Below are 12,014 nucleotides of genomic sequence, written 5' to 3'. Positions count from 1 at the left end.
CATGTGTATCAAGTTTCATACCAACTGAATGACACCGTTACAGTAAATCTAATGCAAGACAGTGTGGAGACTGACACTCCATTATTCATATAAAAAAAACAACAACATAATGAATAGCTGTGATTTTGCATTGTTTTTCTCAGTCAAAATGTAATTAGCTGAACTGAATTATTCAACTTACATAATGAGCAACACAATGGGACTTTTTTAAGTACGGTAGTCAAAATGAGGAGATTAGTTTGGGAAGGGAATAGTCATCAGAAATTTCTATTAAATGTGTGTTTGCAGCTGTTGTTTAATGAAGGCAATGACAATTAACAATGGAGAGGCAGCTAATTGGAAACATTTGATCAACACAGTGGCTAGCGAGGGACAGACCATATGTCAGTTTGCCAAATATCATCCGAAATATCCCACCTGCAACATGTCTGTCATGGTAACGGTGTTGGTATTTTCTCCCAGGTATCTGAAACGCTTTAAGGTGATGAAGCCTAAAGTTCTTAGGAGCTGGTGCAGACAGATTCTCAAAGGTCTCCACTTCCTCCACACGAGGACTCCTCCAATCATCCACAGAGACCTGAAGTGTGACAACATCTTCATCACAGGTCCCACAGGCTCTGTCAAGATAGGAGACCTGGGCCTGGCAACACTGAAGAGGGCCTCCTTCGCTAAAAGTGTTATTGGTTAGTTGCGTTTATTGTATTGTGACTTTATTTCAAACCTCCACTAATTCCAAGTCATGGTTATGGTAACCTGATAAATGTTACTACAATATTCACTTTTTTAAACACTGTTTTGGTCAGTTCATGGCTAGGTGCATGGCAGGTAGTGTTTAGTAACTTTTCCTCTAACTAATCTTGCCTGCTGCAGCCTCAAAAGAAGCATTGACAAAAACGCTTGAAAACAGTCGATTAAAGCAGAAGTAAGCAATCCGGTCGTTTTGGCTAATGCTGCGTTCCAGGCAGGCTTTTGATTGCTGTCGGAAGATATAACTGTTTAAGACTTATATTAACACAAAAATATCGCTTACTTCTGCTTTAATGGGCTGTAAAAAAAAAAAAAGATGCTGCTCAGAAGTTGCTCAGAGCTGAGAAGCTGGCTGATAAGTCGATATGTTATGTTATTAGATGTTACACACAGGAATAAATAGATCCTTCCCAACGCACAGATTTGGTAATAGGAAATAAATGAACCTCTGTACAGCCAGTTATTGACATTTTTGCACAAAAACCAGCATAGATTATACTTTAAAGGGATATTCCGGCGTGACAACGAGTTAGACCCCCCCTTGAGAGATGAAGTCTGCTAACCGCTAGCTTCTCTAGTTGTAGCAACTTTAGCAAAGACCGCACCATAACAAACAACGCAGTATTGATCCACTGGCAACCGATCAAAAAGCCACTCATAGCCAAAAATAATGCTCAGAATATCACCAAACGTCATCAACAGTACAAACAGGGTCCCAGCACATAATACAAGGCATCAAACATCTGTTAGCTTAGCCTGGTTTCTATTGAAAAGAGACGAAAACAACTCACCCACTCTCCTCCAGTTATTCACTATGCAGCAACTTTAAACGTCCAGCATAGCTTCCAGGCACTGACAACACAACAACTGGTTTCAGCGGCCACTGGCAGGCAGTGACCACACTGACCACTTGATTTCCCCAGGTCCAGCACATAGACTCCACCGGGCAGATACTTTCAGTAATCTCACATTATTGTGTTCAAATTGAACAGAATATACATAATTTACATTTTTCCCCTTACAGCTAATTCTGTCAGCTGTCACTGACTGCACACAACTAGGAAATTATTGGAATCATGTTTTAGCTGGTGTGTTGAATTTCAGTCCTTGACACTGGTATTGATCCCAGTGAAATAGGATGAAACACTGATAACGGTGTGTGAGTTCATTATTTATCACTGTCTCTTGAATTAATTCCCCAGGCACTCCAGAGTTCATGGCCCCGGAGATGTATGAGGAGCATTATGATGAAGCTGTAGACGTGTATGCCTTTGGGATGTGTATGCTGGAGATGGCCACCTCAGAATACCCCTACTCCGAGTGTCAAAATGCTGCACAGATCTACCGCAAAGTCACCAGTGTGAGTTCACATTCAATGCTTCTACTGTAACTGATGTCAGTGCGACTTCAACCATTGTGAGTCATGTGTTGGAAAAAGTTTTGAAGTTTCTAAGTTAACTACCCTATTGCCCATAAAGTTAGAATAATTTTGTTTTCAGACACATCCCTCTTTTTATTCCTATTATAAAAAAAGCTAAATGTATCAGCAACACAAGTGGAGAAGGTTGTGACAGCAGTGCCTCAAGTCTGCTAACACTAGCTAACATTAGTTATGAAAACTGCTGCTCATGTGAGCAATACAAGGTTATATTGGCAAATCACAGAGTGTTGTTTAAAGAATTCAACTTTTTATTTCTCCTCATAAAAAAAAGTTGAATTCCCCCTGTAACCACCAAATTTTTTTTATGACTTGGTTATAGCCTAATGTTAACTATTTTTTGTGGCTTAACTAATTCCTCTTCTAAGTCTTCTTGTGCAGTTAGGCTTGTGCAGTAACTCTTAAAAGGATATTTCAACATTTTGGCAAATACACCTTTGCCATAATCCCTATAGTTTTAGCAGTAGGTTCATTACTTTTAATTGTCGGTGCAAGCTGTTTTGAGATCGGCGGGGCAGAGACGTGAGCTCCGCACAGTGCGCGGTATTTTCGCCTTTCCCTCATCAAACTCAACAACAAGGTAAATATGTAACCAGAACTACATTCCAGTCACAGCTGCGCGGCAGAGTGACTTCAAAAAGCTTCATGTGTCGTAATGTTATATACGTTATTATTTCACAACGTGGCGAATGGAGTTGTTGGATTGTGTATTTGATGAGTTTGATCAGGGAAATTATAGTATTATTATATAGAGTAGAAATACCATGAGCTTCCTTTGTGTTAGCTGAGCAGCTCGCGTCTCTGCCCCGCCTATCTCAAAACAGCTTGCACCAACAATTAAAGGTAATGAACCTACTCCTGAGACTATAGGGATTATGGCAATGGGCCAATTTGTCAAAATGTTGAAATATCCCTTTAATAATAATAATAATCGTTTGGCTAAATTGAGACATGTTAATGCTGGTTTGTTTTGCAGGGGGTGAAACCTGCCAGCTACAGTAAAGTCAGCGACCCTGAGATTAAGGAAATAATAGGGGAGTGCATATGTCACAGGTGGGAAGAAAGGTGAGTGGAGCAGGATCTTTGACACCGTCTCCTTGCTTGTGACGCATTTTCTCTGTAGATAGGGGCTGTTTTTGTTTTTGTTGCCTGCAGTGTGACATGAATGCCGGTATGAGACTGACACACTTTCTGCTGCAGTGACGGCGTTCCTCTATGTTGTCTAGCCCAATTGTCTCTGGGATGTTTAGTCCGGATCAGGAGCTGGTGTTTTACTTGTGTACATTTCCTGCAGGTACTCCATCAAGGACCTCCTGAATCATGCATTCTTTGCAGAGGATACAGGTGTGAGGGTGGAGCTCAATGAGGAGGATGATGGGAAGAAATCATCTATTGCTCTAAAGCTGTGGGTCGAGGATCCCAAAAAGCTGAAAGGAAAATATAAGGACACTGGAGCCATTGAATTTACTTTCAACTTGGTGAACGAGGTGCCAGAAGTTGTCGCCCAAGAAATGGTGAGCAAATATTTTGAGTTACAAACAGAATATTTGTAATTTGTGAACATTAATAGACCCTTAATGTAGAGTTTGATGCTTTCCTTATTATGGGTTGTAGTTGTACTGACTGTGTAACAATAATAAGTGTGGAACCAGGCTTATCAGGAATTCTAAGGCAGCAATCTGTCTCCTCTTTAGACTGGTTTAAATGTCCCTGCTCTCCTCTGACCTTGTCTTTTGTTGTAGTTCCCACTTGTCGACTTGAATTGAAAGTAGATTGGCTGGCTAGTTTTATTAGAATCATTGGACAATTTAAAAAGTATTAGTTATTCTTTCTGTTGTTTATAATAACAGTACAATTTAACAGTTACTGGTAAATGTTGAACCACAGGTTAACATGGCTCAAACAAACTGGCTGGTGTGCCAATGATAGGTGGTTGTGGTATAAGCACTGTAATACACATGGAGGTAGTGGAGAAAATGAAGTGAGGTGCCTCTGATATAGTATTATTGTGGATTAAGTGGTGAGTAACATGTATTAGCACTATGCACTGTAGTCTGAGTGTCTTCTAATGATGCGGTTGTCTTAATCTCAGCCTCTTGTAATAAGGTGTCATGTAACTGGGAGTTGGTCAGTGGTCTGTAATGTAGTGTGTGTAATGATCGACTTAAAGTGAAATTCCGGCGTAAGTGTAAACCATGGTCAAACACACCGTAACACCGAGTTAGACCCCCCCTCGAGAGATCAATTTGCCCGACCGCTACATTCACGAGATCCACCAACTTCAGCAAATACCGCAATATCGCCACACACGGCGCTGTCCGGATCCACTGTCTGACCGCAACCAAAACGCCACCATTTGCCCAAAATAATGCTCAGAACTGCACCAAATGTCATCAATAGTACACACAGGGTCCCAGCACGTAGTACGAGTTGTCAAACATCTGCTAGCTTTGCCTGTTTTCTTTAGCAAGGAGATGCAACTCAACTCACCTACTTCTCCTCCGGGAGCCGCTCGTTGGTGAGGAAGCCCTGACGAGTCGATCACCGAGTGCACCGGAGTTCCGCAGCTCAATCAACAATTACCTCATGGAAATACAATCAGAGTTTTTTTTTTTTTAATCTTGCATATCACTTTATAACTATTATTATCGAGTGCTGGCCACGATATAGGCGCAAATGAGCATTTTTAAGAGCTGCGGAACTCCGGTGCACTCGGTGATCGACTCGTCAGGGCTTCCTCACGAACGAGCGGCTCCCGGAGGAGAAGTAGGTGAGTTGAGTTGCATCTCCTTGCTAAAGAAAACAGGCAAAGCTAGCAGATGTTTGACAACTCGTACTACGTGCTGGGACTCTGTGTGTACTATTGATGACATTTGGTGCAGTTCTGAGCATTATTTTGGGCAAATGGTGGCGTTTTGGTTGCGGTCAGACAGTGGATCCGGACAGCGCCGTGTGTGGCGATATTGCGGTATTTGCTGAAGTTGGTGGATCTCGTGAATGTAGCGGTCGGGCAAATTGATCTCTCGAGGGGGGGTCTAACTCGGTGTTACGGTGTGTTTGACCATGGTTTACACTTACGCCGGAATTTCACTTTAAAGCATGTACTGTATTGACTGAAACTGGAGTTGGTCTGTTGATTTACCACATACATAAATTGCTGAATTACAATCCTGATGGAGTTTGCCTGGATCTGCGCCTGGTGTCTCACCTGTGTCCCGTAGGTTGAATCCGGTTTTTTCCTGGACTGCGATGTGAAGATAGTTGGGAAGTCCATCCGGGACCGTGTGGCCCTCATCAAGTGGAGGAGGGAGCGGACCGTGTCGCCGGGAAATGGTGAGACTCAGCAGAACCTGCTGCAGGTGCCCAGCACCGGTGTGCCACAGGGAGCCTCGTTAGCGGCTACAGATTACGAAGACCAAGAGGTGGAGCCACAGACCCTGACCTGCACTGTGCCAACCACCACATCTACAACATGTGAGAGCCTGAGCAGAAGCACACATGACCAGTGATGGGAATAACGGCATTATAAAATAACAGTGTTATAAAAATAACGGCGTTACTAATGGTGCTACTTTTTTTCAGTGACAAGTAATAAAAAAAAAGTTACTGTTTCCCGTTACAACGCCCTTACTGTTACTGAAACGCGCTGTTACTCGCCGTAACTTGACTCAAGAATTCCTGTCACAAAATAATACACCTGTTAAGGTGTATGTTATATAGGCTAGCCCAGGGTTTCCCAAACCTTTCCATGGCAGGGCCCCCCCAATAGCATTAGCTTCTGGCCGGGGACCCCCTTTGCAAACCCACTGAGTTTTGAAACAGTTAGCAATTAATGGTCATGATGTCATGAATGATAATTTGTCTGGCAGGCAATTAGAAAGATGAACATGGCAAATAAGGTTTCAATAATGAAAAAGATTTTATAATAATGCACAAAATACAATTATTTTATTTTATTTTGTTATTTGCATTTGTTCTCATCTTCACGCAAATTTGCTGAGGAACCCCTGGCGGTCCCCACACTCTTTTTTTTCAGTCCATCAACTAGTTGAAAAACAGCTGTTTTGTGAGTGAGTTGGTTATTTCCAGATAAACGGCAGTTTAGGGTTATGGTTAGGGGGTTAGGGTGGCGGGTCCTAGTAATTTGAGATGTTTGAGCATTTTATATATAAAAAAAGTAACAAATAAGTAATTACTTTTCCTGGTAATTAGTTACTTTTATAATTCAGTTACTAACTCAGTTACGTTTGGGGGCAACTATAGTAACCATAACTAATTACTTTTTAAAAGTAACGTGCCCAGTACTGCATATGACATGAACTTATTATACGATATGCAGCCTCAGCCCCTGGTCATAAATCTAACCACCGGTCTAACCCACTCAGCCTTCAGTTGAGCTGCTGACTATGACGTAAAGTACCTAAATTGGTATGCATGAATGTTAGAGGAAAACACAACCTCTGACCAGCAGCTATTAGTCAGCAATGAGATATCATCAATTTTAATGACACACTACTCCACTGTCTTCTCCCACTGTCCTTCCTCAGTGTGTCCTTCCTGCAGAAGGCACGACCATGAATCCTAATGCTTTATTGTCTGTTGTTCCAGCTGACAGTGGAGTGATCTCGACTATGCAGTTAGAAGATCTCAACAATCAGCAGAATGGGACCTACCAGTCCCTTCCAGAGCCCATCTCCACAGCCCAGATGGTCTACAGTCCCCCAGCGCAGGCTGACCCTCAGCTGCACCAGGGGCCCTACCAGCAACCCACAGCACAGGCCTCACATGAAAACTACACACAAGTATCCACGCAGTTACACCAGGGAGCCTACCAGCAACCCACAGGTCAGCTGCATCCTGGGGCCTATCAACAAACAGCAGCACAACTGCACCAGGGGCCTTATCAGTCTCAAACAGTGAGTAAAAGCATGACTCATTTCTGTTGCAACTTTTTTTTTTTAATTTCATCATTTTGGCAAATTCTCCTATTGCCATAATCCCTATAGTTTTAGGAGTAGGTTCATTTCAGAGACGCGAGCCGCACGGTATTCCACCTTTCCCTCATCAAACTCATCAAATACACAATCCAACAATCCTCCAAAACGCTCTGGTGGACAAGTTGTGACCTGCACATTCACCACGCTATGAGATAATAATGTAACGTTACGAGACGGAGTTGTTTTTGAGGCAAATGCGTAGCCGGAACTACATTCCCGAAACGGCTGCTCGGCAGAGTGATTTCAAAAGCAAGTAGTTCAGAGTATTTGCTTTATGTTTCATAATGTTACATAATTATACGTTTTTATTTCATAGCGTGGTGAATGTGCAGGTCACAACTGGTCCACGAGAGCGTTTTGCAGTTGTTGGATTATGTATTTAGTTTGATGAGGGAAACGTGGAAATAGCATGTGCCTCCAGTGTGTTAGCTGAGCAGCTCGCGTCTCTGCCCGGCCGATCTAAAAACAGCTTGCACCAACAATTTAAAGAAATGAACATACTCTTAAGACTATAGGGATTATGGCAATAAGAGAATTTGCCAAAATGTTGAAATATCCCTTTAAGTTCTTTTGGCTTTTTCACATTTTTCTGAAATAACAACATATTTATTTCTTTTTTTGCAATGATACCTGATCAGCGTCACAATAGCGAGCCCTTTGTAGGCCATGACAGCCTGCTCATCACTGAGTGTTTTAGGCGTGGAAGCGCCTCCGTGGTTGAGATGTTACGGTGTAGGACACACCCTCTCACCGAGACAACGTATCCAAGACCCTGCCCAAGTCCATCACAGGATTTGACGTCCACAAATAGCACAGAGAGCTCAATGCATGCCACAGACTACCCATGCTCCAACTCTGCCCACAGTCCATCATTGTTATCTCCTCTCCTGTCCCCCCATCGACACTCTGATCATGACTCAGCGAGTCGTTTTAATTCACCACCTCCCTCAGAGCTCCATCAGAGCGCCCCCCGCAGCCCACAGACCCACCGGCGCTGCAAGGCGTGTATGTCTCTCCTCCTGAGAGACAGGATGAGGGAAGGTGAATCTCTGAGAGACGTACGCTCTTCCTCCGCATACACGTTCACTCCCATCTCTAGGCCGGGCTCACCCCCGACTCCTCACCGGTCAAGGACTCCATCAGTCACTCTACCTTCTCTTTCTGTATCCACCTCTCCCCCATCATCAAATTGTCAAACAGCTCCGCTTAACTCCGCTTCACATCTTTCCCCACCTTCACAAGTGGTGCTCCCATGGAGTTTGTACGAAGGAGATGCAGATCTCACTCTTCTCAACCACTGTCTCCATCACATCGTCGGTCGTAGGACCAGCTCTCCCATCCTCTCTGAGAGGGTCATTCATCATCCGACGCACAACCACGGGGAGGCTGGCGGTGCCACCTCCTCTGCATTTGAGCATAGAAACAAAAGTCAGAGCCTGGAGGTCCCTCTTTTCTGTAGTCCAAATCTGGACAGGAACCTGATGTTACTGCAACAGAGCACCAAAGGCAGACTGGATCCACCGGTATGTTAGAGAGAGAGAGAGATTTCATTTAGGCTAAATACACCGTAGCACCGGCCTGCTGCATCGTTCACCAGTCTGGCAGCTGCTTTGCTCCCATGGCTTTTCCATGATAATAGCAAAGTTCAACAGTCGGTCCCTGCTTCTGCTTAATCCCAAATAAGGGCTTAATTTCTCGTCTCAATCTTAGATAAAGTCAGAACATTGTAGGATAGTATGGCAGCATACAAAATAACGCACAAGGGCACATGCAGTAAAAATATTGGGTGGCTGAACATAGATTAATGCTTTAACTCCCCCTTTTTATTCCATTTTACTTTCTTAAAGGGATAGTTCAACATTTTGGCAAATTCGCCCCATTGCCATAATCCCTATAGTCATAGCAGTAGGTTTGTTACCTTTAACTGTCGGTGCAAGCTATTTTTCGATCGGCAGGGCAGAGACTAAGACTATAATGGCTAATGGAATTTCCGGGTTTCCCTCATTAAATTCATCAAATACACAATCCAACAACTTCAAAACGGTGGACAAGTTGTGACCTACACATTCACCACGCTATGAAATAAGACGTATATGTGACATTATGACACGCAAAGCAAATACTTGGAACTACTTGTCGCGTAACATTCCATTACTGTTTCATAGCGTGGTGAATGTGCAGGTCACAACTTGTCCACGAGTTGTTGTGTAGTTGATGAGTTTGATGGGGGAAACCCAGAAATACCATATGCCTCTATAGCATTAGCTGAGCAGCTTGTATCTCTGCCCCGCCGATCGAAATACAGCTTGCACCGATAACTAAAGGTAACAAACCGACTGCTATGACTATTGGGATTATGGCAATGGGCGAATTTGCCAAAATGTTGAAATATCCCTTTAAACCTCGCCAGCTGCACTGCTCCCTCGCTTTGACACACTGAACATTATAACCTTGCGCTGGATTTATTGTAGCAAATATCCAAACATCATCTTCTGTGCCATAGTGAGTCATATCAGCCGCTCTCACGGGGCTCCAATAAATGTCATCTCTCTTATGTGTTTCTGACAGACAGTTTCTGCTCCGGCTACGCCAGCCCCTACTGCACTCCAGAGTAGACAGACAGCACAGAGCTTCCCAGCTGCAGCCCCCACTCTACAGACACCCAGCCAGGAGCAGGTACTGCATGCATCTGACTGCGACAGGCCTTGGCAGCAGCTGTAGTGAGAGACTCAGATCAGAATCGGAAAGAAATAGTTTGGATGTCACCTACAGTACTGCTGCCCAGTCAGAGCCACCTTCCTGGGTTATAATATAACCCAGGAAATGATAATAAATAATAGAAATATGTATATTATACATATTATCTATTATTTATTATCATTAGCTGTTACTCATAAAGCAGCTACAACAAATTCAAGATAGATAGCCTCAGTGACTCAGAGACAGAGTAGTGGAAGTGGAACATAAAAAAGAGTTTAGTTTGCTGGCTGTCTGAAATCAAATAGCAGATTTTTTGTTTACAGTGACTTAGCAGGTTTGGAATGCAGGCTGGGTGTGTGTGTGTGTTCATTAACTTTAGCTTATTTCACATCCAAAATGATCAACAGTGGAGTGGGCACTCTGTGTCAGATGCTGAAACACACAAACATACAGTAATTTAACTTGCAGTATAGAGGCTCCACCCACCTGAAAACACAGTATTTCTAGGGAATCTGCTTGTGAGGTGGTAAAAAGTCCCCCTCCTACATTCTTTATCTACTGTATAACTATATCTGTATATGTGTGTGTATATGTGCATGCGTATTCATATGCACATATACAGGCACATCTCAATAAATGAGAATTTCATGTAAAAGTTCATTTATTCCAGTAGTTCAATTCAAATATTGAAACTCTTTGTATGAATTATATAGATTCATGCATTTAAATGCATTTGAATCAATGTTTTACCATTGACGGTGTAGTTCTACATGGATGCAGATTGTTGTGTGACGTCACAACTGTCTCGGAGTGGGAGCTCTGACTCTAGGTGGCGTTCGATTGCACTTTTTCAAGTAGGAGGTTGGAAAGATCCAAGTTCCGAGTTGTCTCGAATGCAACATTAGTCTGGTTCCATCATATTCTACTTTATTGAGAGGCACCTGTATACACACACACACACACACACACACACACACACACACACACACATATACTGTATGTTTGTATGCGTGTGTGTGTGTATATGAATAGCTTTTCATTAGCTTTGTGTTCCTTCCCATTTGTCTTTCCTCTCTGTAGTGCCATCTCCAACCAGCTGCTGTCCTGCCCCAGGTACAACCACCATCTTTTTATAACTTAGTGCGGGCTGTAGTACTTAGACTGCAAACCACACAGAGTAATTGAATTATATACTGTCGACCTGCCCCACAGCTCACTTTTATTAAAGCTGAGCTTTTAGACTAGAATACAGAGAATTGGTTGGAAGTCCTACTCTCCAGTCACAGTGAAAATCATCTATTTGGTTTCATTCCTTAGCTTTTATCTGCCGACGAGCCTCCATCTCATCTCAGTCCTCCTGACATATCTACCAGTTTCCCACAGTCAGTCTTCAGTGCTCCTCCCCCACTCCTGCCCCTCCAGATCAGCACACAGGTGCGTTGTGGTAGAAGTAGAAACATCAGGTAAAATTATAGCTGCTGCGCAGCGATGGGTCGGGTCCGGGCTACTTTTGGGCAAATTTAGGCAATTCTGAGCAACAAACAGGAGAATAGGAAGACAAGACAGTTGTCCTTATAATGTCCAATTTGGACCAGTTGAGGATTGAACCCACAACCTCGGGAACCAAAGACCGTTGTCTATCGCACTGAGCTAATTGACAAGTGGCAGTTCAACAGTGGCTTCACAAATTGAGTAAGCCATTCACTGTCGTGTAGGCAGATTTGAAACCACAGTAAAAAGAAAAATCAGTTTTTGAGGTAATGATATGTATTTGTTAAACATCTACTGTGACTCTAAGATGTTAGGAGCCTTCGCACATAGTCCAGTCCAAGCTATTTGGATTTTTAAAATTAGAAGCTTGCTGTGGTGCCACCATTAGGACAATTGTCTTGTGTTTCGTGTTGAGGACATCTGACATTTTGATCTGTCATCATCATCATCATCACCCTTGCTGGGACTCGAACCCACAGCCTCTGACACCAAGAACCAGCTCCTAACTGGCTGAGCTAATTGGCTTGTAGTTGAAACCTGCTGTGTAGCTTCATTTATCCACTCAGGTGAGCCAGTGCCCGGGCAGCTGTTGTCAAGGCAGATTTCAAAAATGGTCAAAAAGTCAGAAATTATGTTATCTA

General features: G+C 43.1%; 1 protein-coding gene across 22 annotated transcripts in view; it reads left to right on the top strand.

Annotated features, from left to right (window-relative positions):
- wnk2 (WNK lysine deficient protein kinase 2) overlaps window positions 1-12,014 on the top strand; it is a 35,181-nt gene that overhangs the window by 6,981 nt on the left and 16,186 nt on the right. For 6 of the 22 annotated variants that reach the window (XM_085777348.1, XM_085777344.1, XM_085777343.1 and 3 more), the window contains exons 3-12: window positions 463-683; window positions 1,950-2,107; window positions 3,162-3,250; window positions 3,480-3,699; window positions 5,407-5,659; window positions 6,794-7,101; window positions 7,821-8,705; window positions 9,751-9,858; window positions 10,963-10,995; window positions 11,200-11,316. In XM_085777348.1, the coding sequence (XP_085633474.1) occupies window positions 463-683; window positions 1,950-2,107; window positions 3,162-3,250; window positions 3,480-3,699; window positions 5,407-5,659; window positions 6,794-7,101; window positions 7,821-8,705; window positions 9,751-9,858; window positions 10,963-10,995; window positions 11,200-11,316 (2,392 nt within the window). The remainder of the gene's footprint in view (window positions 1-462; window positions 684-1,949; window positions 2,108-3,161; window positions 3,251-3,479; window positions 3,700-5,406; window positions 5,660-6,793; window positions 7,102-7,820; window positions 8,706-9,750; window positions 9,859-10,962; window positions 10,996-11,199; window positions 11,317-12,014) is intronic. The other 16 variants (XM_085777354.1, XM_085777352.1, XM_085777355.1 and 13 more) reach the window with 9 other exon arrangements.

Source organism: Trachurus japonicus, chromosome 5 (genome assembly GCF_045865225.1).
Source record: "Trachurus japonicus isolate A0001 chromosome 5, Traja_1.0".
Classification (NCBI taxonomy): Eukaryota; Metazoa; Chordata; class Actinopteri; order Carangiformes; family Carangidae; genus Trachurus; species Trachurus japonicus.
Note: the sequence above shows the minus strand (reverse complement) of the source record. Positions and strands in the feature narration are given on the sequence as shown.